The sequence below is a fragment of the Phyllostomus hastatus genome, unplaced genomic scaffold (genome assembly GCF_019186645.2).
Source record: "Phyllostomus hastatus isolate PE091 unplaced genomic scaffold, TTU_PhHast_1.1 phas_contig_196, whole genome shotgun sequence".
In the NCBI taxonomy this organism is placed as follows: domain Eukaryota; kingdom Metazoa; phylum Chordata; class Mammalia; order Chiroptera; family Phyllostomidae; genus Phyllostomus; species Phyllostomus hastatus.
In genome coordinates, this window is record NW_025333709.1 from 2,446,316 (window position 1) to 2,472,075 (window position 25,760).

Here is a 25,760-nt window from a genome sequence, read left to right on the forward strand (position 1 = left end):
GAACTGGGGTGCTCGAATAGAAAACCAAAACCTGCGCACTTCCGGCGCCCCGGCGCCCCCGCGCCCCCATATACTTCCTCCCCATTGGTCCTTCCCTTGACCACGCCCCGCTCACTGAGAGTCTCCTCCCACTGTTTCCTTCAACTTTCACCTCCTTTCGTCAGGAGGCTTAAGGAAACCTCAGACCCCGCCCACCCACCGTGACCCACGATTACTGGCGATTATTGCTCGTCCATCAGAGGAAATACGGCCTCGGATTGGCTGAAAGGACGTAGCAGGCACAGAGTCTGCGCGAGTTGCCAGGGCCCTGAGGGGCGGACTAGCGGCATCTGCGCATGCCTAGTACATGCACAGTGCTGGCGCGGGTGGCAGTCATGGCGGCTCGGTGCGTGAGTTTGGTGCGGCGCAACCTCCCGGCTTTGGCGTTGTCTCTTAGGTAAGAGGGTAAGGCGCGCCTGGCTGCCCTCGGCCAAAGGGTGCGGTCCTCAGTGCCACCTTGCCCGGGTCTGGCCTGGGAGCGAGGCGTCGTGGGCCGCAGACACCCGCGCGGGCCTGGACTGGAAGGGGCGGTGCGCCCCGCGTGCGGGAGGCCGGCGCCTACCCCCGCACGCGTGTCTCCAGGTCAGTGTACAGCCCACACGTGCGCGCGCCCTGGCACAGCCTCAGCCTTGGGACTGCCGGGACCGCGGGCCAGGCCGCGCAGAAGCAGGCGCGGGCGCCGGGGCAGCGCAAGGCTGGCTCTCCATCGCTCTCGCCCGGAAAGTTTATGGAATCAAGGCTCGGGTCAGCTGTTCACGGGCTCTTTCCACTCGCCCCGAGTTCCTGTTCCACCTCCGCCTTTTCCTGCATCTGAGGTCAGAAGCGCAACGGAGCTTGGCCCGCCGTGGGGAGAGGAGTATATTTAGACCGGCGCAGTGACTACAGTGGGGGGGTCACAGAGCAAACCGGTCCTTACGCTCGCGGAGCGCACCCCCTGGGGAACGGAGGCGGGCCGGCCGAGATTATAGAGGATGAAAGGGGATTGAGCGTGATTGCCACCCTAATAAATTATATAAACAAAACACGGGAATAAAAGGGCAGGGACCCACCTGAAATACCTGCGTATAAAGGTCTTTTGCCCCAGTAGTTTGTGACTTTGTATCTGGAAGTAATGCCAGGAGAGAGAGGGCCAGTCAGCATTAATGTCTGTTGGTGGGAAGAGGCTGAAGTCGGGGAGCCAAGAGAACTGAGTTGCAGTCATTGCGCTTAGGGTTATTGGGCTCTGCGACCCGGTTGTCCTCTCCGCATCCATGACCAGCGCAGTGGTGCTACATGGATGGGCTGTTAGAAGGTAAAACAGGTTTCTTTTTTTAAGTGACAAAAATACAAATACAATGAAAAGGTTACTCTTCATCACCCCCCGAGTAACAAGACTTCATTCCGCTCTGCCTGAGACCACATCTGCAGACTCGGGGTCTGGGGGCGGGTTTTGCACAGACGGGGGCCTGTTTTGTGCTGCATTTCCCGCACAGTGCTCAGGCCGTGGGGGCAGCAGTTTGGCTGCACGTGAGCACGGCGTTTCCCGCTCATCATTGAATTGTTGAACTGCACTGCCGTCAGCATCCTCGTGCGTCCCGCGTGCTGATGGTTTTGCTGTCCGTTGAGGCGGTATCCTCTAATCTGGGAAGAAAATGGAATGTAGTCTGTGTTCAGACTGGGCTGGGGCATAATTAAGAAAGCTGCGCTGGTCCAGGTGAAGAAAGCTGGGTTTAAAGACTGTTCTGTCACTTACTCTTGGCTCTGGGACCTTGGGCTTATCACTTAACCTTTTGGCTGTAGGGATCAGAGTGGATAGTACATTGAGTCACTTCCAGGACTAGTTTTAAAGGTCTTTTATTCCCGTGCACATCCCCCAAACCTCCCCGTCTCTGCTGCTTCTCCAGGCATTTCCCTCTTCCTGGAGGGGATCTGGCATGCCCACTCCCGGCTCCACACGCCCACCTCGGACCTGTCCTTCAGAGCCCCTCTGCACGAAGCCTTTCATGGTTTCCATTCCCCGAAGCTAGAAATGTCCACCTATGCCGAGCCTCCCACGGCACAGGGTTCCTCTTTTACCGCTTTTAAATCCAGACTATAGTTATTTGGCATCTTTTTTTGCACGATAGTGAGTACCCTGTGGCGAGGTGTCTACCGTGCCCGTCCGTCTGCCCTTGTGCTCGGCAGCGGCTCCGGGCCTCCCCTCTGAGACTGGCTGCTCCGCATCGGCCTGTGGTGGGAGGCCTGGAGGGGGTCGCTCGGGATGGAGGAAGAGGCGGCGGCAACGCAGCTCGAGGCCCCCGATTGATACACTTGTTCAGGCCTGTGGGATGGGAGGTTTATGAATAGCTTCTGTGTGTCGTACATGATTTGCTCTTATTACATCCAGGGGGAATCCGTTCTCCCCGTAACAAGTCAATAGCAAATAGTCTTAATGGTCCCAGATTTCAAAATTCATGCCTGTGACTTGTGCGGACTTTGGACCAGGCCCACCCCTCGGCTGCTGTGCACGGCCACAAAACAGAAGAACAACGGCCAGAACCTGGAAGAGGACGTGGGGCACAGTGAGCAGAAGACAGACCCCCCCTCCTCGGAGAAGACACTCCTGGAGGAGAAGGTCAAGCTGGAGGAGCAGCTGAAGGAGGCTACGGTAAGGCCAGCGGGCCCTTGGGGGAGAGCGAGTGCAGTCGTCTGCCCAGGAACGACAGCTGGGTCCTAGAGCAGGTTACTGCTAGAGGAACTAGAACGCGAGTCCTCTGTGGCCCTGGTTCTGTCTGAGACTCATCTTCACACACTGCGGGGACTAGACTGAATTGAGACTTAAAAAGGTCTCGGCAGATGAAGAAGACTCGGCACGCTGGTTCAGCTGGGTCTGAGGGCACGGCCGGGTGCGGAGGTCGGGGCTTTAGAGCTAGTCGGTAGTGAGGACCGGCCCCCTGCGTGACACAGCACAGGTGGCAGAAATCTGTTCAGGGTTTGGGAATGACAGTATCAGACACCTGTCACGTGCCGACACCGTCCTGACACCCATCCTATGAGTTCCCTGGTAATATCCCTGTTCACAGAGGAGGAAACTGAGGCACAGAAAGGCTGAGTAAGCTTCCTCGGGTCACCTGGTGCCACGCACCAGGGCCAGGGCCTGAGCCCTCCCTGGCCACCTGGCCCTTAACCACGGAACAGGAGCTGCCCGGGGGACGGCTGGAAGCAGACGGGGTGTAGGCCGCTCCCCTCCAGAGGACGCCGGTACAAGTCACATGTAGAAGTGCTCGGGGGTGAGCGAGGTTACGTTAAAGGGGGGAGGGAGGGCGCTCCCGTGATTCCGGTGGTTACACGGGAACTGTAACCGAGCCGCGTCTGGGCAACGGTAAATACACCCAGGTGTCATTGGTGGGCTTTTCTCTCTGCGCTGAGATAAAGGCCGAGTCCGTGCAGGCGTGTGGTTCTCCTCGACCTCCAGGCGCGGGAGCCGCAGCGAGTTGGCTCGAGCCGGGGTGCTGGGAGTCCCCAAAGTCAGGAACTCTGCCCCGGAAGTGAATGGCCCTTCCTTGAGGAATGATGAGGCCGCAGGGACCCGAGGAAGTAGTTTTTCTTCTTCCCACGGCTGTCCACTGAGTAAGCGTGGCCCTGGGGGCCACATAAGTAGCTGTCACCTTGACATCTCACTCCCCGCTCGTTAGAAACAGTGACACAGGTGTAACTTACTCTTAGTTAAGCCACAGCTGTTTGTAGTCCAAAATCTCATACGCCGTAACAGATGTTTGTATTTTGACATGGAGTTTGTTGCATCGAATGGCTCTCCTATGAATTTGTTCCACACTTTATTCACTTAAGTTTCCTTTTTTTTTAGGAGAAATACAAGCGAGCTTTGGCAGATACTGAGAACTTGAGGCAGAGGACCCAAAAACTGGTGGAAGAGGCAAAATTATATGGTAACTCCCAGTGTCACATGGTGCTGGTGGGGGAAGACACGGGCCCGGGAAGCCAGGTGGGGGTGCAGGCAGGCGCACCAGACAGCACGCCCATCCGGGGGGGCGGGGGCTGCTAAACATGCAGCCCCTCCCTCATCCTTATTTTTACCCTCACCAGAGGACATGCTTATTGATTGTAGACGGGGGAGGGGCAGAGAAACACTGATTGATTGCCTCTCGCACAGGTCAGCTGGTGTCCAAGCCCCAAATTCAGGCATGTTCTGACCAGAAATCGAACCCACAACCTTTCAGTTTGCAGGATGACGCTCCCACCAACTGAGCCACACCGGCCAAGGCGCCCCTCCCCGTTTTAAGATGTGTCAGCAGTAAAGTCTGTGAGGGCAGGCGCTGGGGTGGTGACTGGCGTTCGGAATTGCAAGCAGGGTCCCTTCAGCGGGGGGGTGTTCGCTGCTCCTCCACAGAGACCGCACTGAGACCCGGCTGGTCTGCCCATCTGGCGTCCATTCCCTTAGCATTACCGGCAGTGACACTGATGCCACTTAAGTTCTCCTAAAATGCTGAGTTTGAGCATTTGTCACTGTCCTTCCCATTCCACAGTTGAGATCGTTGAGGCTTAAGTGACTTGCACTCGTCACGTAGCTGGTAAGCATGGCCCAGCGCTGCCGCTCCGCCAGCGTGCGCGTGCCCGGGGGCCAGCCGTGGGGCAGGCGCTCCCCCGCATGCGCCTGAGGAGCAGCCGCCCAGGTGCAGTCGCTGCAGCAAGAGGGGCCTGGGGGCGTGGGCCCCAGTGGAGTGCCGTTGTATGCCTGACTCCATTCGGCATCTGAAGCATCCTGTGGAAGCCGCAGAGATTACGTAACACACCGTCTTGAGTGGCTTTCCTCATGTCCTGTCTACTGTTGGACTAAGGGGGCGGCTTGGGGGTGTGCCTTGGGCGCTTTCAGCTCACGGTGCTTTCAGCCCACGGCGCCTACCGGTTGCCGCCCTGCAGTGGTGCTTGTGCCGTGGTGGGCACTCCCAGCGCTCAGGGCTGCCCTGGGCGGGCGGCTACCGCCCCTGCTCCGTAACTGAAGGAGCGGAGGCGCAGGCTGCCGAGATCACACAGCGGCTGAGTGACCGCCGGGGTGCGTCCCCAGGCTCCTTGCAGTCAAGGGGGGCGGGGGGCCCTGCCGGACGGACGAGCCATTTCCCGGGCTGCTGGCTGTGAGACAGTTCTGACATTTCCAGCTGCCAGTCTTCACCCCTGATGAGCTCCTGTCTCAACTCAGTTTTGGTTTTTCTGTATCTTTTTCAGTCAAGCCACTGAAGTGGCAGCTTTGAGTTACCCGTTCGGTTGATACGGACAGAATGCAAATGTTCTTCTCTGACTCTGTTTAGGCATTCAGGCCTTCTGCAAGGACTTGTTAGAGGTGGCAGACATTCTGGAGAAGGCAACGCAGTCTGTCCCCAAGGAGGAGATTTCCGAGGACAACCCCCACCTGAAGAACCTCTACGAGGGGCTCGTGATGACCGAGCTGCAGATCCAGAAGGTGTTCACAAAGCACGGCCTGCTCCGGCTGGACCCCGTGGGCGCCAAGTTCGACCCCTACGAGCACGAGGCCCTGTTCCACGCGCCGGCGGAGGGGCAGGAGCCGGGCACGGTGGCGCTGGTGAACAAAGTAGGCTACAAGCTGCACGGGCGCACCCTGCGGCCGGCCCTGGTGGGGGTGGTGAAGGGGACCTAGCCCCCCGCGGGACTCGGGGGGGCACGGCAGTCTCCCGCCCTACCTCTGGAAGGGCTGGCGCGGCTGGTCTCCCTCGGGCCCTTCCCACACCTCGGCGGAAAGCCGTAGTGACCGTAGCTGGACGAGGGAAACGAGGCTGGCGGCACAGCTGCGCTCCTGGGCTGTGGCCCGGGAGCCTGTCTGGGGACTTTCCGGTGCCTGTCCGCTGTTCACGCGCTCACAGCACAGGCCGAGGGACGCCACTGGGCCTGGCAGTGTCGCGAGTCATGCTGTATCTGCTCCGGTGGCTTCAAACTATTTTAAACAAATAAAAGGTCTTGGGGACTCGTGCTGTCTCGCTAGCGCGGCGCATCCTCTGCTGCTCACGGCAGCGAGCGCTCGGCCCCACTGCGTGGCGCTCAGGGAGCGGAAACCCTGTGTGTCCTCGGTGAAGAGCGTGGGTGAGTTTGGTCACGATTACCCTCCGGCCGCCGGGAAAGAGCGACTTCCGGCTTCTCTCTGGAGGTGTGACGTGAGCGTAGGAACCTCGGTGGTTCTCACGACCCTCCTCTGCCGGCAAGAACCGGATGGTCGGTTTCTGCTGTCTGTTCATCTCCTCGTAGAAAAGCGTAAGTCTTGGCTCACCCAGATACTAACGATCTAAAGGGCTCCCCCCCTCCCCCGCCGTGAGATGGACTTCCTCAAAATCCAAGGACTGCCATTTCCTCAAACTCCACGAATTTCAAATGTTGATGTTTTGTTTTTAAATTTAAGAGGATTAAAGCCCTATCGTTTGTCTTCCTACTTTCTAGTAACTACCCTGTGTACCTGGGTGTGCGGGCGCAAAGGAAAGCGCGGCTTAGCGCTCCCGTCCCGTGCTCGCGCCCTGCAGCCGGGTGCCTGGCGCGTGAGCAGACACGAGTCCGCTCGTCTGGGACACGTGCGGGCTGCGTGCCTGGTCTGCTCAGGGGGGACACGCCTGCCTGAGGGCCGGGACGGGGACCGCAGCCACTCGGGAGCTGCAGCAAGAGGTCTGGGCCGCGACTCTCGCCATAGACCCTCCGTGTCTGTCACCGACAAAAAGAACCCCGTGGCCTCTGCTTCTGAGGGGCGCTTCTTGGGTTGAAGGTCAGTACTGCTCAGTCCGTTACGGCATAGAAAGGAGGGGGCAGTCCTTTTGCCTTGCTTACAACTTTGGAAAATACCAGTAGTGTTTCCATAATGAAAAATTTAAGTGCATGCAATTCCAAAGCATTTTTCCTCCTGTATTTGGTCAAAGACACACCCCAGAACTGAAGGCGGCCCGGCCTCCCACGATGAGGAGCGAGACTGGGACTGGGGGCTCATTTTCAGTGAGTCCCGTGAACCTGGGCGGTCCCCCTTCCCACCGGGGCTGCGGGTGCCAAAGGGCTCTCCCCGAGACACGGGGAGCCAGCCCTCACCGAGCGCCGCCATCACGGCTCTCGGAGCACAGCCGTGCACAGCCCGGCCTCGGCGTGTCTGTGGGTTCCGTGACCTCAGGGAAACTGTGTGTAATGAAACCAGTTCTGCCAGAGGCCAGCTGATGGAGACGAGTCAGCCTCCTACAGCCGCTCGACCACCGTGACAACGCGTTCAAGGACCTGCCACGCACACGCTGGGAATTAACAGCTGTTCGCGCCCCGTGTTTCCAGGGTTGGCACCGGCGCAGCCTGGACACGCGTACGAGGCCGCCCCGAGCCCGCCGTCAGTGGGACGACAGCCCTTCCCAGCCCAGCCGGCTCTGATGGGGGCGCTCGGGGAGGGAGGGCTGGCCTGGCCCGGAGGGTTCCTCCCTACCGTAAAGGTCACGTGCTGTCCTGCCACCCCCCCCCCCACACACACACACCCAAGTTTGAAAGCGGGCTCTGGAAAGCTGCCTGGGGCTCGGGGAGCAGGCAGGTGCTAAGAAGCAGTCCGTGACACTTTGGTTCTCAGCTTGTTTAATGAGGGAGACGGCTGGGCCTCAGTGCCAGCGCTCTCTCGGGACGCTGGCCATCCGGGGGTGCCGAGAACGGCTGACTACAACGGAACTGACTCAGAAGTCGGGGCGTAACTCTTGAAAAGACCTAACTCTGTGGGGTTACGACAGCTGACGAAGAGCAGAGAAGCGGAGAGGCTCCGCGCGCAGCAAGATTAAGGACTGACGGGACAGTGTGACAGTCGTGGCCAGGGCTGGGGAAAAGGCAGCCTAACCGGGGACTACTTCCCCTGGCCACAAGGTGTCAGCACTCAGCGTAAGTCAATTACACATTCATCGCGGTGTCCGAAACAGTCCAGCCTAAATAAACTCTTCATCAAAAGATAAACATCCCGAAGGGCTAACGCAGTTTCCCACTTGACTGCTCCTGGCCCGGGCCACGGTCACGGGGGTGCTCTGCTTCTCACGTGTAATGAGTGTGTGGCAACCCTTCCACACAGAAGAAAGACTGAATTTAAAACCTCACAGAACCCGGCATCTGACGGAAAATCCACCCAAGGTGACACCAGGGCAGCCAGAGACACTGGTTCCCCGGGCAGCTGGTGCCCAGGTCACCCCAGGGCTTGCACGAGGGACTGGGCGGGCCCTGCCCCTGGTCTGACTCAGGACCGGGCAGCTGAGTCTGCGATTTGGCAGGCTCCCCAGGGGAGGGAGCGCTGCTGGTCCGGGACCCCGGGTGAGAACCACTGGCTCAGGAGCCTGTAAAACCACAGCAGCGGCCCCCGGCTGCTGGGTGGCAGAGAGGACCGCCGTCAGGGGCTGTGGAGGCGGCCCCCGGGAGAACGCCACCGCTCCGTCTCGCCAGAGGGAGGTGCGGGGCTTAGTTAACGAGGAGCACTTCCCCGCCAGCCAGCGAGGCCGTGCGCTTGACGCCTGAAGCGTGCGCGGCACATGTGAGATGTTTTGTTTAATGCTGGAACACCGACCCTAGGGGAAAGATGTAGAACGAAAGGAAAAGGCACCGTAATTAAGTTGTCCTTGGAAATGATGAGGGTCTTTTTTCTTTCAAACGACTTCACTTTAATGTAACTTCCAGCTCAAACACCCGGGAGGTCAAGTCTCGGAGTCACTGCGGGCGGAGGGCCGGCCCGAGTGCCGGGTCTGGGGGCACTCCCCCGACTCCACCCACAGCAGGGGCTTGGACGTCAGAGCCCTGAGCAGCCCGGAAGACGAGGGGCTACCCCAAGTCCCAAAGGACGGTACCGTACAAGAGGGCCCCCGAACACCGCCCAGGGCCGGGCAGAGCCGCGTCGGAGCCTGGCTCAGCAGTGACCCGGAGAAGCGGCTCACGCAGGGCCCGCAATGGCCACGTGGGCCGCCCCACCTCCCCTGGCCGGTCTGCAGGGCGCCCGGGGCCACCCGAAGTTCAGATGCTTCACCAGGACCGTCTGGTCAGGGTTTCGGCGAACAGGGCACTTGCAGCCGTGACGCAAGTCCCGGAGGCCGCCGTGCCGCAGCTGCGAACTCTGCCGGGGACTCCCCAAGGGAAGGCCCTGCGAGTGCCTGAGCGGCCTGCGGCTGCCCCCAGGGAGGGCCCCGCGTCCTGGCAGTGGCGTAGGCCCTCCGGCCGCCAGGCCTCCCCGCAGCGCCCTTTCTGCGCCGGGGGCGCTGCCGAGGGCCCGTCCATTCCCAAACGGAGCCGGCAGGGACCCGCCAGAGTGTGCCGGGCCAGGGGCACGTTCAGGGTCTGGGAACTGCAGGCTCAACACCCGGCCCTGCCAGCAGGTAGGGGAAGCTCACGTAGTCACTGTGCTCACCACCGACCTCTTCCTCAAGTTCCAGGGACCCCTCCTCCCACCCCCCAGGCCCCCAGCCCGCCCACCCTGCCGGCCCCCATGTAAAGTGCCGTGTGCCGGGGCGGGCGGGCGCCTGGCATGCTGGGTGGGGCTGGCACACACCGTGTCCCGAAGGGCAGGGCTCACAGAAGGCCGCGGCCCGGTCTCGTCACGGCTCCGAACCCAGCACACAAAGGCCGATGGTCCTCTTCACGCATACTCTGAGGACTGGGGTACAATGCATGTGCGCCTGTCTCCCCCGTGACCTCAGACAGTCACTACCGCTTCTCTCGGAGGACCGTGAAAGAGCGTGCGCCCTAGAAGAGAAGCTGCCGGAAAAGGACGACGGGCGGGGGGCGAGAGGCTGCCCCGCCCCGCCCCGCCCTGCAGTCCTCCCGTCCCACGGGCGCGGCGGGCACCAGCCTCAGGAAGCATCCCTGGATATCCAGCCGCTCTCCGTGAGGAAATTCAAAATCCTTTTCTTCAGGACCTTGTCCAGGTAGCTGGGCAGGCGGCTCTTGGAGGGGATCCCCTGTCGCTTCTGCAGGTGGTCCTTGATGATGATGGTCTTGGCGGTCACGTAGCGCGCGGGGCTCAGGCTGAGGGAGCTGCACAGCGCCTTCTCGCGGTCGGACAGCAGCTCGAAGCCCGGCAGGTGCTCGATGGCGGCGAACTCGCCGTCCTTGGCGTCCTCCCGCCCGCGCTTGGCGCCCGCCGCACCCCGGTTCTCCTTGCGCTTCTCGCGCTTGTGCCGGGCCGCCTCGTACTCGGCCGACTCCTCCATCTTGGTGATGCCGTTGCGCCGGTAGCGCTGCAGCTCGCGGATCTTGGCGCGCAGCACCTTCTCCTTGTGCATGTTCTCGAACAGGTCGTCGAACTCCTTGCAGGACATGAACTGGTACAGCGGCCGCAGCTTCAGCCGCAGCTCGCGCTCCTCCTTGGTGACCTTGCGCTTGGCTGCCCTCTCCCTGTCCTTCTTGTCCCTGCCCAGGAAGGCGGGCACCAGGTTGTAGTCGCGGGCGATGTTCTTGCGCCGCTGCCTCTCCCGGAGCTTCCGCACGTACATGTCCACGTGGGCGCGCTTGAGCTCGATCTCCACGTCGTCGTCGTCGTAGTTGACCGAGAGCCCGCTGATGAGCGTCTCGGCGTCCTGGTCGTACTCAATCTCGTAGTCGTCCCGCAGCGGCATGTAGCCCAGCTGCTGCTGCTCGGCCACCGAGATGTCTAGGGGAGGCAAGGGGGTGGTGAGGCTGGGAGACAGGGGGCCTCCACTGGGGCAGGTGTGGTCTGTCACCCGGTTGGGGATGGTGTCGGGGATGCAGGCCTTCCCCAGGTTGCCGTGGATGTACATGCTTACGTAATGCTCCATCACTTCCTGGGGAGTCCGGGAAGCTCCGACGTGAGCGGCCATGTCTTCCTGCAAGGACAAAGGTCAGAGTCACTTCCAAAGTCAGAGGGTCAGACTCGGGGTTCACACAAACTCCCCGAACGGTTTCCCACAGGCTGCCCGGGCCACTTCCTGCCGCCGTCCCTGCCCCTCCCAGAGACGGCCCACCGCCCCTCCCCTCGGGCCGGGCTCACCGGCCAATGCCAGTGCCAGTCTGCACCCAACAAAGTGAAGACCCCGCGAGGCGCCACGTCCCCCGGGGTCACGGCGCGAGCTGGCAGCAGAGCTGAGCCCACAGCCCCCATCCGAGGTCTGGACTGGCCCCCTGGTTCCCACAGCAGGACGGGCAGGGCCTGCCCGGTCCTGGCATTTCACCCCCACGCTGACCCTGTACTGGGGGGCGGGGGGGGGGGGGCAGGTGCAGGGGGCGTGGCCACAGAGCCCCTGGGTGCCCCACTGCTCCCAGCCCCACCTGTGCTCACAGTTCATGGCCCAGGTCTCCTAACTACGGAAGAGACCCCGTTCTGCCCTGCTGTCTGCCCCCGGGGACAGGAAGGGCCACCCTGTTCCTCTCCCCGGTGGTGGTGTAGGGAACAGGTGGTTGCCTTCTAAAGGGGCTGGGGGCTCCATTTCTGACGGCCCCGCCCTCCGTCGGCTGGGAAAACCGGCCGGGCCGCAGGCGCACGCTCCCGCAGGAAGGCCGCCGCGAGCACCAGGGTTATTAATGGGAGGAAACAGCACGAGCCCCTCAATCTTTTCCTTCTGCCAAGAGGCCTCTTCCTCCAGCCGACCGCTAAAGCCACTTCAGAACGTGGCCGCCCACAGGGCGCGCTCACCCTCCAGCAGCCGCTCCGCGCCCCGCCGCAGCCTCCGCCCAGCCCCCACCCCCCGCCCCACGCCCTCGGCGAGCGGCCCTCTGCCCGGCACGGCTCCCCTCTGTGAGAGCGGGTGGTCCCTGTGCCCCTGACGGCCCAACGGGATCCCCCGACACCAGCCGGTCCGTGCGGGCAGGGCTGGGACAGGCGGGCACGGGGGGGCCCTCGCGGTGCGGCGACCAGACCCCAGGTCCGGGCCCTGCCGGGGCCCACTGGGGCCTGCGGGCGGGGCCGCCGTGCGGAGAGGGGGGCCGGGGCTAAAACCGGACCCCGGTCTTACGGGGACGCAACGTCCGCATGCTTTCCCACGTCAGACAGTCACACAATCGTCAAATCTGTTCATTGGGTTTTCCCAGGAAGCATTTAATCAAAAAAGTGAAAACCAAATCACAAGCATTCCCAGCATCTACTGCCGCTCCGTGAGACCCAGGCTGGCCGCCTCTCGCCCCTGAGCGCCCCGCGCCGGGTGGCGGCCACAGGCACGGTCGAGCCGAGCCCACAGCTTCTGCTGAGCTGCAGCCCCCGGCGGACCCAGAAGCCGGTCTCCGGGGAGCCTCCCAGGCAGGATGCCGGGCGCAGACCACAGATGCACGGTCAGGAGCTCGGGCCCCGGCCTCGCCCTCCCTGGTCCAGCGAGAAGACCGCCAACAAGTCCGAGGCTCCCCCCGAGCCTCAGCCGTCTATCTGCCTTTCCCAAGTTACCGGCTGCTCAGGGCACCGCGTCGGGGCGACACTTAAATCCAGAAAGAACAGGTGGACTCGGAGTAATGCAGGAGACCTGACCAAACAGAGACGACGTGTTTGTGTTTTTTCAGTCACTTCCACCAACTTCCACACTCTGGGGAGCCTCAGGGCTGGGCCAGAGGGGCGGGTGTCACGGGCTGGCACTGCCACCCTCCCCCACCCAGCGCCCTGAAGGCTGCACCCCAGCTCCTGGCCGGGGCGGCAGGTCAGCCAGCTGAGGACGCCGTGCTGACACCCAGGCTGCCCAGTCCTCTGCAGGTGACAAAGGGGACTCTGCTCTCTGTCGGCATTCATGCAGCCGCCAACCAGAGGAGCACGTGTGTCACCAGGACCCCAGGACACCTGCGTCAGTCAGCCTCAGGCCTGGCCTCCAACAGCCCGAAAGGCCCCACGCGGAGCCAGGCCATCAGCCACCTCCGCAAGACCGCCCTCCGATGACACGTCAGAGCGGCCCGGGACAGCACAAGGCCTAGCTCTCAGGGCCCGAGAGATGGGGCGAGGGTCACGATGGACCAGTCTTAAACAAGAATGGCTACAGAGCTCGGATTCGAACCAGAATCCACAGAGGACAGACGGTTCCGTGAAGCGGAACTGTGGTGAGGAAGACACTTAAAAAGACGACGAAACCAGCACCGGCTGCCGGGCACGCGGCCGTCACGTGCCGCAGGTTCTCCCCAGTCCCGTCACGGGCCGACGGCCACGCCGCAGCTGCCTGCTCCCGGGGGAGAGGCGTCCTGTCCCTGCGTCATGGCACCACCCAGGACAGCAGACAGCTGAGAGCACAGCTCTCCCCTCACCCACCCCGAGGTCAAAGTGTCTGCTCGATCTGGATGGACGGGGAGGCAGGAGCCACGGAAGTGTGTTGGAGGGAAAGAGGCCCAGAGAGAAGGTTCCAGCACAACTGAGACAGGAAACACCACTGCACGCCGACGCGGGCGCCCCTCCGCGGCCCCCAGTCCCAGCCCGGGCCGGCCGGCGGCAGCGCCCTCCTCCAGGTCTGGTTCCTCGTCCACGCTCTCTCAAAGGGGGAGACAAGACTTCCCGTCTTCGGAACAAGAGAGCGAGAAACAGCTATGTTGCCTCTTTAGACCCTCCGACGAGAAGGGCAGCCGTGTTTCCGACCAGGCGAGGCCCACGGGCTCCACATTCCAGGGCACCGCCCTCAGGCCGGGACGCGGCCTCCCCAGGGACGGCGGGGAGCTCCCCACAAAGGAACGAAGGAGCAACCACGCCAGGTCCTCCGGCTGCTCCGGCCCCTGAGCAGGGGAGGGAGCGCACAGCCCCGATCAGCGTCCCTCGGGCGGGGCAGCCGCCTCCCCGGCGGGGCCGCTCAGCCGGGCCGCCCGCCATGCACCTGACCCGGACGTCTCCACACCCGGACTCCCCGGGGCCGGCCGCTCATCCAGGCCGCAGGCAACCCGCTGCCCTTCACACTGGGCTGTCCCGGGACTCAAGGGTGAAATTTAAGAACATAAGGATGATACAGATTTTCTGAAAGCTACACTTTGCCATTAAGATGGTCCTTCACTCCAAGATTACATCCTTACCATTTGGGGCATATTAAGATCATCTTTCTTTCTGTGAAATGGTGATAAATAACGATCTTAAAAAAATACTTTGACCAAAAAAAAGTATATATACATATTTTAGCCCTGGCTGGTGTGGCTCAGTTGAGTGCCAGCCTATGAGTTCAAGGGTCGCTGGTCCAATCCCCCGTCTAGGGCACCTGCCTAGGTTGCCAGCCAGGTCCCCAGTGGGGGGCGCACGGGAGGCAACCACACACACTACTGTTTCTTTCCCTCACTTCCCCCCTCTAAAAATAAATAAATAGTTTTTAAAAATATTCTAGCCCTGGCTGGCGTAGCTCAGTGGATTGAGCGCGGGCTGTGAACCAAAGTGTTGCAAGTTCGATTCCCAGTCAGGGTACATGCCTGGGTTGCAGGCCATGACCCCCAGGAACCGCACATTGATGTTTCTCTCTCTCTCTCTCTCTCTCTTTCTTCCTCCCTTCCTTCTCTAAAAATAAATAAAAAAAAAAATCTTAAAAAAAAAAATATTCTTACTTGGCCATCTTAAAGTAAGCAATCCTACGTCCGTTTTCAAACTATCTCAGCGTGGACGGGCAGCGCTCACCCGTCCGGGGTCCCGGACCTCCTCGGCACGCTGCCCAGGCCAGGGGGCCCTTTCCCGTGGCTGCCGCCGCGCCCTTCCCTCTGGGCCGCAGCAGCCCCTCCTCGCCCTCCAGGGCAGGGCACATCCCTGGGGCTGTTCTCGCCCGGCCCGCCACAGCCTCCGCCCCCTCTGCCGCCTGGGCAGCACCGCGGCGCCTCCTGCTGCCCCTGGAGCCGCGGCTTCATGGGGGGGCCTTCCACTTGCTTCTGCCTCCTCGAAGCTTCTCCACTAAAGAGAAAGGAAGCCCCCACCCCCGGCTCCAAGGCCCTGGAGAACTGCCTGGGCCTCCCGACCCAGCCCTGGGGCTCGAGGAAGGACGGGGCCGGATGCCTGTGGCAGCGGCGGCGCCCAGAGTGTCCCGAGCAGAACTGCCCAGGTGCACGGGGAGGGCACCCGTGGAGCTCAAGTTCTCGGCCATCCGCTGAAGGTGCTGCTTGGCATGTGGGCCCCGAGCGCCCCTCACACATCCCAGGTGGGAGCAGCCCCAGTGCCCACCAGCGGGCGGGGCGTCCGCAGGACGAGGGCCGTCCACCTGGGGGACCCTTCTCGAGGCAGGCGGCTCCACCGCCACGGGCGGGCCCGGAGCACACTGCCCGGTGAGTGAGCCGGTCCCGGCCAGAGCAGTGCTGTGTGGGCGTGGCTCCACACCGATGCGGTCTGAGGGGCAGGGGCCGGGGGAGGGGAGCCAGTGGTTAATGGGGACGGCTCCTCTTGGAGAAGAGGGAAAGTTCTGGAGGTGACGGTGTGACGGCGGCCCAACAGTGTGAGTGCCCTGACTACTCAACTGTGCACTTAAAAACAATTACAGTGGTAAATTTTGTGTTATACGTTATTTTACCACAATAAAAGCACATTTTCAAATACAAAAAAGAACAACTACTTGACAGTGGCAGGCTTTACTCCGAGTTGGGGTCCCCACAGCGGGACCCCCGGGCCAGCAGCTCCAGCGCCTCCTGGACTTTGCCAGACATGCGCAGTCACTCCCAGGCCCGCCCCACCTCCCGCCCGGGGGGACCAGCCCCCTCCCCCCCATGCATGAGTGCGGCCCGAGGTCCAGGGCCGACGCCCCGCACAGCCCTGTCCGACCGCTGCTCTCTGCACCCAGGCCCTGCCCTCGCCCACCTGTACGAGCCCCTCCTGCGGACCCCGCGGTCGGGCACCACGCTCCTGGGACGGGCTGCCCCACGCCCCACGACTCAGTGACAGGTGGCCGTTCCCACGGTTCCCAAATGTGGTCCCACGGCCCGTCCACTGTGTCAGACCCCGGGAACCTCCCTGTAACCACCCTGTCTGGGCCTCCCCACAGAGACGCCAGCTCAGGCGTGGGCCGGCCCCTGGGAATCTGGGGCTTCTCGGATGATTCTGCCGTGCAGCTGGGGAGCCAGGGAACTAGAAGGTTCCAGGCAGAGTCAGGCCTGGCTCCCATTGCCTCACTGCCGGCAGCTGCTGGCTCCTTTGTGAGCCGGCTCCCAGCCCCACCGTGCCCCCGGGGGCCTGGCGCTCAAGGGTCTTCCAAACGTGCCTTCCCACACACTCTCGCCTGCCTGTCCCCAACCTGAACCCTCCACTTCAGGTGACCCGGCTTTACCTGGCTCCAGGCACACCGGCCTCCGGGAACGCGGAAGCCCCGCCCACACCACCCCTCTACCTGGAGGGCCCTCTCCACGGTGCTCCAGCGAGCGAGACCCTGCGCTCCCGCAACCACCCAGCCCCGTGCACGGTGACCCAGCACGTCTGTCCGTGTTCCTGCCACAGAGGGCAGGCTGGGGGACAGTCTGTGCCTCTGGCCCGGGTGCTGACACGCGGCAGGCCCTGCTGCGTCAGCGCCAGGTGAGCAAGCAAGCGAGCGAGCAATGGCAGGCAGGACGCAGCGACGGTCTGGGGCCAGCTCGCCCCTGCCCCGAACAGTCTACCGCGGCCACGGGAGCGGGAGGGCGTCTCCACCGGCGGGCCTGAGCTCGTGGACACGGGCGCCAGGCCCGGCCTCGTCTACCGAGAACGTCACACACTTAAATTTTTTTTTACCATTCTGCAATTAAACCGGAACCTCACGCAACATCACCTGCAAATGATCTCGTATGATTTTCTCACAAACAAGGACATTCTTCTACATAACCACAAACCACCATCAAAATTAGAAAACTTAAGAGATGCATTATCACCACCTAAACCTCTGTTCCCACCGGAGTGTCGTCCCTCACCCTGACACCCCCCCCCCACCGGCGAAGGACTCGCTCCAGAACCGTGTACTGCTGTGCGAGCTCCGCCCCCTCCCTCGGTCTTCCATGTTCCACACACGCATGGGCTCGGACACCTAACTGGGGTCCATCCCCCCCCACACACACAGATGTCCTCCTGACCCACTCGGCCTGTGAGCCCCACACTGGCCACCCTCCCAACCACCCGCACCCTCCTCGCTCCACTCCGATGCGGGCATCCACGCTGGGTTGCCCACATCACGTTTCTTGAGCTACAAAGCCTCGTGGCGCCCCCTGCATGGGAGCCCTACGCACCCAGTAAGGCTGATGCCATGCGTGGCTTCTCCCCAAACCCCCCCGCCGCTGCTGCATGGATGCCTCTCCCCGTGCCCAGGCCAGTGCGCCACAGTCCCGGCCGCCACAGGCTGCACGGTCTACAGAGAATTCCACGTGCTCTCTAAATCCCTGCCCCGGCCCCACGGCCAGCTCGAACCCACTCCCCCGAGTCCTGCCGACCAGCACCTCCAGAGGGGCTCTGGCCCTCCCCAAACCGCTCCACTCCCTGGCAAACGACCTCGAGGTCTACAGCCCACCTGCACGGTCTGGGCCCGCCGTGAGCTGGTTCACGTTCCCGCGGGACCTGCACAGCCCTCGGCACGACACAGCTGCCTCGGGGCGCTGCATCCAAGCCCTGGCGACGTGACCGTGGGCCCTGGTCTCATGCTCCCAGGCACCGCTGTCGGCTGGGCCCACTGCGCCGCCGCTCTCATCAAGGCACGGGCGCAGTGTCAGAGCCCGGCCGCCCTGCTCGGCCCCAAACCCGCCTCGCCCTCCCTGTTAGTGTCCCTCAGCCGTGCCTCTGCCCCGGACTCCAGCAACGGGCTGTCTCTGGGGTCTCCCGCACCCGCCCGTCCCCGTGAACTCCACACACAGTGGCACAGCCCTGAGGTCACAGGTCACATGCCATCTGAGCCACCAAAACAAACAGCCTCACCTTCCTCCACACCACTGTCCCCAGGGTGCGAGCTGCCTCCCTCCACACTCCACACCCCGCCCCCGAACCCCACCCCGGCACCAGCAGGCCACCTCCCCCACCCCACACGGCGACCCTCATAGAACCCGGCCAAGACTCCGCTCGCCTGCGAAGCCCTTCCTTCCAGTCCAGCCATACCTTCAGTCAGGCGCACCGGCGAGCTCCTGGCCTCCACCAGACCCTCACGAGTTGACGGTCTTATGCTGAGAGATTAGGGCCCAGACCTTGGAATCAACGGGCCTGCATCTACGCCCTGGCTTCGGCATGGGAAAAGCCAGGGCGCCCTGGACAGACACGTAGAATGACCAGAGCCGCTGCTCTCCACCGGCACACGAGGAAGCCAGCCCACGGCTGCCGTGCAGAGGGGGCAGGGATGTGCCCCCAGGACCAGCACGTGCAGACTGCGGCACGCACGCGACGGAACACTCACGGCGCGTGCCCACAAATCTCTCAGGGGGAGCCACTCAGCTCAGAGCTGCACGTGAAAGGCTCAGGGTAAAGCAGCCAGGCTCCAGAGCCTGGCTGCTCAGTGTGGCCCGTCCTGGAGAGGTTCGCACGCCGAGCGCCAGCCCCCGCACCCCGACCCTGCCCCCGGGCCCGAGCACCACCGCCTCCAGCTGTGTCTCTTCTCAGAGCTCACACAGCTGAGTGGGAATGTGCAACCTAACCAGCCCCCCAGGCGGCCCGCGTGCACATTAAAGTTTGAAAAGTGCTGCTTTAGACAATGCCCTCCTCCCAGCCCTGTGCTTCCTCCAACACAGCATAAATGTTTCAGTCCCTGGGCTTGTTTTTCGTGTGTTTCCCACAATGCTGCAGGGGAGGCAGAGCCGCTGGGAGCACGGACTCTGCAGTCAGGCTACTCGGGTCAACCTGCGGCACAGGCTGCCGGGAAGAGGCACGCACAGCACCGGGCACTCGGCAAGGCCCACGCCCCAGCACCTGTTTAGCGGCTCCTTGAGAGCCACGCACTGGAAGGGTGATGTGGGGAAGGAACGTCTCTCTGGGGCACTGACACGTGGGAAGGAAACCCTGTCACGAACCATAACTGGGGAGAAGAGCCCTCTAAGCAGAACAGAAAATGGCCAAGGGGGCAGCAGCCGCGACCCCGCAGGCCAGCAGACACCGTGAGGCCTCGCAGGCTGGGGATTTAGTCCGAGCAGATCCGGGAGCTACCGAAGGGGTGTGATGTGACGTGTCTCCAGAGAGCACTCTGGCTGCTGCGTGCGAGGTGAGCCACGGGGCTCAGGGTCGGAGCAGGGGACCACACGGCAGGCTACGGAGGTCACCGAGCCGAGAGAGAAGCACCGGCTCAGGCTACAGCTACGACAGGGGGCTTGACTCGGGAGCCGTCCTGAGGACGGGCCGCTGCCGAGCCGGACCTGGGAGGAGGCGCGGAGGACGGCCCCGGGTCTGAGTCACCGAGTGAGGTGGTGTGACATCGGTCCAAGACGTCCCTGAGACACGCACGTGCGGAAGTCGAGCAGCGTTTTGACTTGGAGAACGGGGGGAAGAGTCCCAGTCTAAGGGCCGAATGAGGACGACCCTTAGAGATGACGACGGAGCCTTCCTTCCCTTCCGTGCCTCTCACCACTGCCTGACGTGTCCGAGACACACCGACAGCGGCGCCCCAGGGCCCAGCGGCGGGGGTTTCCGGAGGGCGGCAACCCAGTGCCAGTCTGGGGGTGAGGCTCTGCGGAGCTGTGTCGGAGGAGCCGGGAGGGAGACGGGGGCCGGGGTGCAGAACAGGTATCGGTCCTGGGAACCGGCGCACGTCACGGAAAAGCGGGAGAGCAGGGAAGCAGGACGGGTCTGGGGACGAGAGGAGCGGCGCGGAGCATCTCCCACAGGACGCCCGGCAGGAAGGGGCAAGATGAAGTGTGGCTCAGGGAATGAGGGGCCCAACGTGTGGAAGGCTCTGGAAAGATGCGGGCCTGGGCTCCAGTCTCTCCTCCCCACTTCTCAGAATGCCTGGAGGCAGCCCCTTTCCTGGGCAGTTCCGGGCCAGAATGCAGCCCGAGATTCTTTCTTTCTAAAACAGATGAAAGCTCGCCCCACCGCCAACCCAGAAGAGGAAGCAACTCCAGCCCACCCAGAGAGGAGCACTGCTGCCCACTCGCTGCGTCAGTGGGCCCAGGTCAGCTGCCCCCTCTCCCTGTCCAGTAAAAGCCTCTACTGAAACCTTCTGACAGAGGACAACACCCAGGACAGACGCCCCCCCAGCCCGTGCTCCTCTGTACAGTCCCTACTGACCACTCCTCACACAACGTCCTGGGTGTCGTGAGGACCCAGGGGACACAGATCCCAGGGTCCCAGGGCTGCCACCTGCACAGACAACACACACAGAGAGCAGGCCTTCGAGTGCAAAGTGCACCGAGGAAGGTGACAGAAGTCCCAGGGCAGGTGTGAGGCTTGTCTGGCCTCCGCCACCGCTGTTCTGCAGGCGCAGCCCGCTCGCTCCTCGGTGCTCCTGCTGCCCTGGCCCCTGCTCACCTGCGTGCAGCCACCAGCTCCTGCTCCACCGAGGACGGCGGCGCCCCGCGTCTGCACTCAGCCAACACCTACGAAGTATCCCTAACGGTCTGGAAAATGGCTCTCTGCTGCCAGAAAGCCACAGTCAAAACCCCTGCTCTGCTACTTCCTGGCTGTGTGACCTTCCGCAGGTTGCTTCACCTCTCTGCGCTTCGGTTTCCCGTGCGAACTGCCTCCGCTCCCCGGCCCTCCGTGCTAGGCACGGACCGATCAGGTGCGCCTCGCCGCTGTGTTGACCGAGGAGGGGACCGAGCCCCCGCGTCTCCCGCCCGCGTCCGCGCAGGGTCCGCCACTCACCCAGTTTCCGAAGCCGAACTGCTCGATGGCATCCAGCAGCAGCTGCTCCTCGCGGCTGGTCCAGCCGCCCTCGGCCTCGGGCCCCCAAAGCGTGAAGCGCCCGCCGTCCACCAGCTGGTAGCCGTGGTAGCGGCGGTGGTGGCCAATCTCGGCGCCGGCCGAGAAACACTCGGGGCACAGCTCGATGTCCTGGCACTCGGTGCAGCGGAAGCGCAGCGGGCTCACCTCGGCCAGGCAGTACACGCAGTACTTCTTACCGAGCTCCGCCATCTTCCCCCGCCCGCCGCCCGCGCCCGCCGCCGCCGCCGCCGCCGCCGCTCCCGCCGCCCTCGGCGCCGCCGGGGCCGCCGCCGCGCTCCAGCAACCGCCGCCCGCCGCCGCCGCCTGGCCTGCCGCCGCCGCGCCGCCCCGCCCAGGCGCCGCCGGAGCCGGCCAGCCGGGCCGTGTCCCGCCTCAGCACGCAGGCGCCCTCCGGCCCGGACCGGCCGCCACCGCCGCCGCCGTCGCTCCGCCGCATCGCGCAGGCGCCCCGCGCGCGCCACCGCGCGGAACCCGGCCCGCCTCTCTGCGCCTGCGCGCCCCTCGCGCCGGCCGCGCGCCCCTCCCACCACCACCTAACGCCACGCCCCAGGCTGGACGCGAGGAAATGGGAGGAAAGCGAGGGCGGCGGACGCGCCCTGCCCCTCTCGGCGCGAGCCTACATCCTCTTCCAATCAACGCTGCCGGCAGTCCTCCCGCGGCCTCCCATTGGTTTTAAAGGAGGAGAGAAGGGGGCTGGGCGTCGGACTGACGTCTGGCCAATCGCTGGGCCCACCGCGAGCGCCGCTGGTTGCCCCTGGAAACCCAACAGCCGGCCGCGGGATTCAGCGGCACTAGCAGAGCAGGTGAGAGATGGACGACCCCTCCGAGCCCGCTGGGGCCTCTGAGACGAAAGACGGAGATGTAGTGAGCCTGGCCTCGCGGCTGTCCGGGATCAAGGTCAGCTCTGGTCCCCAGTCCCCGGCCGAACCCACGGAGCCGGAGCCGGAAGCCGTAGAGACTTCAGAGGGAGATGTCGCCGCGGCCGAGCCCCCCGAGACGGCTGAGCCTCCTGAGCCGGCTGAGCCGGCTGAGCCCGCCGACATCCCCGAGCTCCCCGAGCCAGCCGGGTCCGACGAGCCGGCCGACCTCGCCAAGCTCCGGGAAGGGCCGGCGGCCACCGAGGCTGAGGGCGAAGAGTCCAGAGAGCGGGCGGAGCCGGTCGAGGCCGAGCCAGAGGAGCCAGCCGAGCCTGGGTCCGCAGGCGGACCCAAGGAACCGGAGGAGAAAGAGCGGGAGGAGTCGCCGGAGGACAAGGGGAAGGAGACGGAAGAGGAGGCATCGGAGGCGGCAAGGAAGAAGAAAGCCCCGTTGCGCGTCTCTCTGCAGCTGTACGCGCCTGCCCGGGGGACGGTTGAGCCAATTCTGGAGGAGGAAACAGAGTACGAGGAGATCGAAAGCAAGGGTGTGGAGGGAAGCAGGGCGAAAAGCCACCTCTGGCAGAAAGGTCTGAGCAAGCAACCCGGGTTCGAGGACTCGGAATGGACAGAGGAGGTGCAGAGGCTGCAGGAGGAGCAGCTGCGCTCCGAGCTCCTGGACCAGTACTGCTCCCTGATGGTGGAGCGCAGCCACTACCAGCGCTACAACTCCTACCTGCAGCACAAGATCTGCCAGGCGCTGCGCAAAAAGAAGGGCCTGGATGTGGCCGAGGTGCCCGACATGGGCCCGGAGCCCGAGGCCCCCGAGAAGGAGCACGCATATATCAGCTATCTGGCCGTGCTGGAGGAGCTCAGGAAGCAGCGGGCCGACGACCTGGCCTGGTATCACCAGGAGCTGGCCCAGCTGAAGCAGCAGTGCAAGGAGAACCTCTCCAGGGTGGAGAAGGAATGGCGAAGATTCCAGGCACTCAAGAAGCAGGTGGTGATGCAGGCCATGGGCAGCTGTCGGATGAGGGGCGGTCGCAAGGCCGCTCTGCGAGAGGTGGAGCAGCTCCAGGCCCTGGAGGAGAAGAAGGAGAAGGAGATGAGCGCCGTGAGGCTAGAGAATGTGCAGCTGAAGCAGAGCCTGGTGCACTTTGAAACCCGGATGAGGGCGCAGGAGGACACCACCGAGGGCCTGCTGCTCATCGACTTTGAACAGCTGAAGATCGAGAACCAGACGTTCAACGAGAAGGTCGAGGAGCGCAACGAGGAGCTTCTGAAACTGCGCAACAAGGTGGACAACCACGTGCGGATCATCACCCACGTGAAAGAAATGTTGCACTTTGTGGACATCGAAAACGCATGCAAGAACTCTCAGCTTCTGGAAGCGGACAGTCAGGTGGCCCTGAGGAGGGACATCCTGACCAAGACGAAGCAAGCCCGAGACGGTCTGCGGGTCGACAACGTCAAGCTGAGCCAGAGGTGCGGGCTCCTGGGCAAGGAGGCGCTCCTCCGGGACATGGAAGAGAAGGCGGGCAAGACGGCGCTGCTCAAGGAGCGCCTGGAGTCCCTGAAGCGCCACCACGCCGGGCTCACTCTGTCCTGCAAGGGCATGAGGCGCAAGATCCGGGAGGCCAAGGCCTTCCTCCCCTCCTGACGGCGGCGGCGGCAGGCCAGCTCCCACCTCGGCAGGCGTTACCCTCCGCTCTCCGTTCTCCGCCCTTCTGGAAGGCCTGTGGTGTTTAGGGTGGAGCTGCCTTTTGTCTTTAATCTCTTAAACGTTCCGTTTCCCCGGGGAGGGCTGAGCGCAGAACTGTGTCAGCGGTCAGTTTCACGTGGGGCGCAGTGAAATAGGTCCGGAGAAGCAAACGAGGGGTAATGCACTTGACTTGCTTTCTCATAAAAAGCTGTCGAAAGCCTTTTTGTATCTGAGCGATTCCATCATTCCAGTCCCCCGACACCGAGGAGAACAGTTCCTCTCCCTCAGGCAGGCGGGTTCGGCCAATGTGCAGGTGGTCCCCGGAATCGCTGTACCGGTAAATCCCTTCGAATGTATTAAACCATGCATCCCGGGTCGGCCCCGATTGGAAGCTCTCTGGTTCCGTCAGACCAACCTGGAGTCGTTCCGCGTGTGAGCGGCCCAGCTCCTGGGGCAGGGAACGCTAGCCAGCAAGCGGGGGAGTGCTGAACGGGAAGGGAGCCGTGTCCCTCCGTCCCCCCCTTTTCCAGCGAAAGGGGGGCTCAGTCTGCTTGACCACCGACGCTGGCTTCCGGCCCAGCGGCAGTCTCCCTTCTCATGCAGCGTCTCCTTGGCTCCCCTGAAGGAATGTGTTGGGCTGTCCCAGTGAACGGTGGCTTGTTTTCTAGTGGAAATGACCATGGCTGTGTTTTGCCAGGTGCCAGGTACCCGTAGTGGTGACAGCCACCCGTGAGCCTTCCGTTTTCAGCAGGGCGACAGGACCTTGCCGTGCAGGTGACTCTACCCCGGAGCAAACAGGGAAACGCCCGTTGCTCCCGGGTTGATGCAGGAGACACCCGACGGGTGTGCCTCCTCCACTCACGACCACCGGCGGGCAGTTTCCGTTCTCTCTGATGCTTTCAGAGCTAGAGGCTTGGCCCCATCTCCCCTTAATCCCGGGTTACGTTCTGAGGTCTGCAGACCTGGGGTTAAAAGTATTCTCCTGTCCCCGAGCGTAAGTGGATTGATCACAAGGAGGGCAGTCTACTCCAATCTAGTCTTTGGTGCTAAATGCCTGTTGAGAAACGGCAGAAGCCCCCTCCCCCCAAGACAGACAGCTCTGCGGGTTGTGGGGAGGTCACAATAGCACTTTGATGATTTTGTTCCCTAGCATGTTCTTGCGTTCATGCCGATAAAGGTTGATGAAAATTTCTTTTCACATTCCACACCTTGAACACACTTTTTTTTCAAAGCAAGACTTTTTTTAAGATTTCATTTATTTATTTATTTATTTATTTTCAGAGAGGGAAGTGGGGGAGAAAGAGAGAGAGAGAGAGAGAGAAACATCAATGTGCGGTTGCTGGGGGTCCTGGCCTGCAATCCAGGCATGTGCCCTGACTGGGAATCGAACCTGCGACGCTTTGGTTCGCAGCCCGGGCTCAATCCGCTGCGCTACGCCAGCCAGGGCTGAACACACTGTTTACAGTCACACACGTCTCCGACCACACCGACGTGACCGTGAGCGGGGCGGACAGCCTGACCCCCGGCCTGCAGCTGCCTCGTCCTCTGTGCTTCCTTGTTTTCTCTCTGCCTGTCCCCGGGGCCCGAGTGGAGCAGGAAATCACTTCAAGTGGAACATTGTTCCGTTGAGTCCTCAGGAAAAGCAACACTGGGTGCCCTGGTCGGGGAGACTTCAAAGCGAAACTAGCAACACGCCTGGCGCCTTCCCCGGGCCAGCGGCTTCCGTGGCCTCCCTCCCCATGCTCCCCTCCCCGCGGTTCCCTCGGTTCCCTGGGGGCGGGGGGTGGGGGAGGCGTCGTCAGCTGACTTTGACCCACTGGCAGTTCTGCGGGTCAGAACTACTGCGGGTCAGACCAAGCATGCCCTCACGGCCCGACCCCAGCAGCAAAGTGGGTCTCTCTTTCTCTTTTCTAAAAGATTTTATTTATTTATTTATTTTTAGACAGAGGAGGAGGGAGGGAGGAAGGGAGAGAAACATCAATTTGTGGTTGTCTCTCATGCGCCCCCTACTGGGGACCTGGCCCACAACCCAGGCGTGTGCCCTGACTGGGAACTGAACCTGTGACCCTTTGGTTCCCAGGCCGGCGCTCGGTCCACTGAGCCGCACCAGCCAGGGCAGCGAGCGGGGCTTTTCACAGCGTGATGATGCGGGAGGAGGATACAGAAGGCTGCCGGGGCTTCAGGGGGCGGAGCTACCAAGGCTCGCTCTCTCAAATTCTGCTACCACACGCTCCAGTGTTACAATGAGAAGATAATCTTGATTACTTCGCAACAAGTTTCTCGTTCGATTACTGGAGAGCTCAGTCATGAAACAGTAACACTTGACTGCTTCGGGCAGACTGCCTGGAGGAGTCCTAGAGCATCTTCTTCGCCCGCCCGTGTGTGTGTGTGTGTGTGTGTGTGTGTGTGTGTCCCTCCCTCCCTCCCTCCCTCTCTCTCTCTCTCCCCCCCTCTCGGATAGGCTGCG

The 25,760-nt window shown here is 62.8% G+C and overlaps 3 protein-coding genes across 3 annotated transcripts; 2 read left to right on the forward strand and 1 right to left on the reverse strand.

Annotated features, from left to right (window-relative positions):
- Positions 1-301: 301 nt before the first annotated feature.
- Positions 302-5,992, forward strand: GRPEL1 (GrpE like 1, mitochondrial). The gene is made up of 4 exons (XM_045834091.1): positions 302-436; positions 2,503-2,665; positions 3,863-3,944; positions 5,322-5,992. The coding sequence occupies exons 1-4, from the start codon at positions 336-338 to the stop codon at positions 5,666-5,668; spliced, it is 693 nt and encodes a 230-aa protein (XP_045690047.1). The 5' UTR covers positions 302-335; the 3' UTR covers positions 5,669-5,992.
- A 155-nt stretch (positions 5,993-6,147) lies between these two features.
- TADA2B (transcriptional adaptor 2B) lies at positions 6,148-21,150 on the reverse strand. The gene is made up of 2 exons (XM_045834087.1): positions 20,657-21,150; positions 6,148-10,838 (listed from the first exon to the last, which is right to left on the reverse strand). The coding sequence occupies exons 1-2, from the start codon at positions 20,924-20,926 to the stop codon at positions 9,846-9,848; spliced, it is 1,263 nt and encodes a 420-aa protein (XP_045690043.1). The 5' UTR covers positions 20,927-21,150; the 3' UTR covers positions 6,148-9,845.
- Positions 21,151-21,432: 282 nt separating this feature from the next.
- Positions 21,433-23,650, forward strand: CCDC96 (coiled-coil domain containing 96). Its single transcript, XM_045834083.1, has one exon. The coding sequence runs from the start codon at positions 21,548-21,550 to the stop codon at positions 23,249-23,251; it is 1,704 nt and encodes a 567-aa protein (XP_045690039.1). The 5' UTR covers positions 21,433-21,547; the 3' UTR covers positions 23,252-23,650.
- The last annotated feature ends 2,110 nt before the right edge of the window (positions 23,651-25,760 follow it).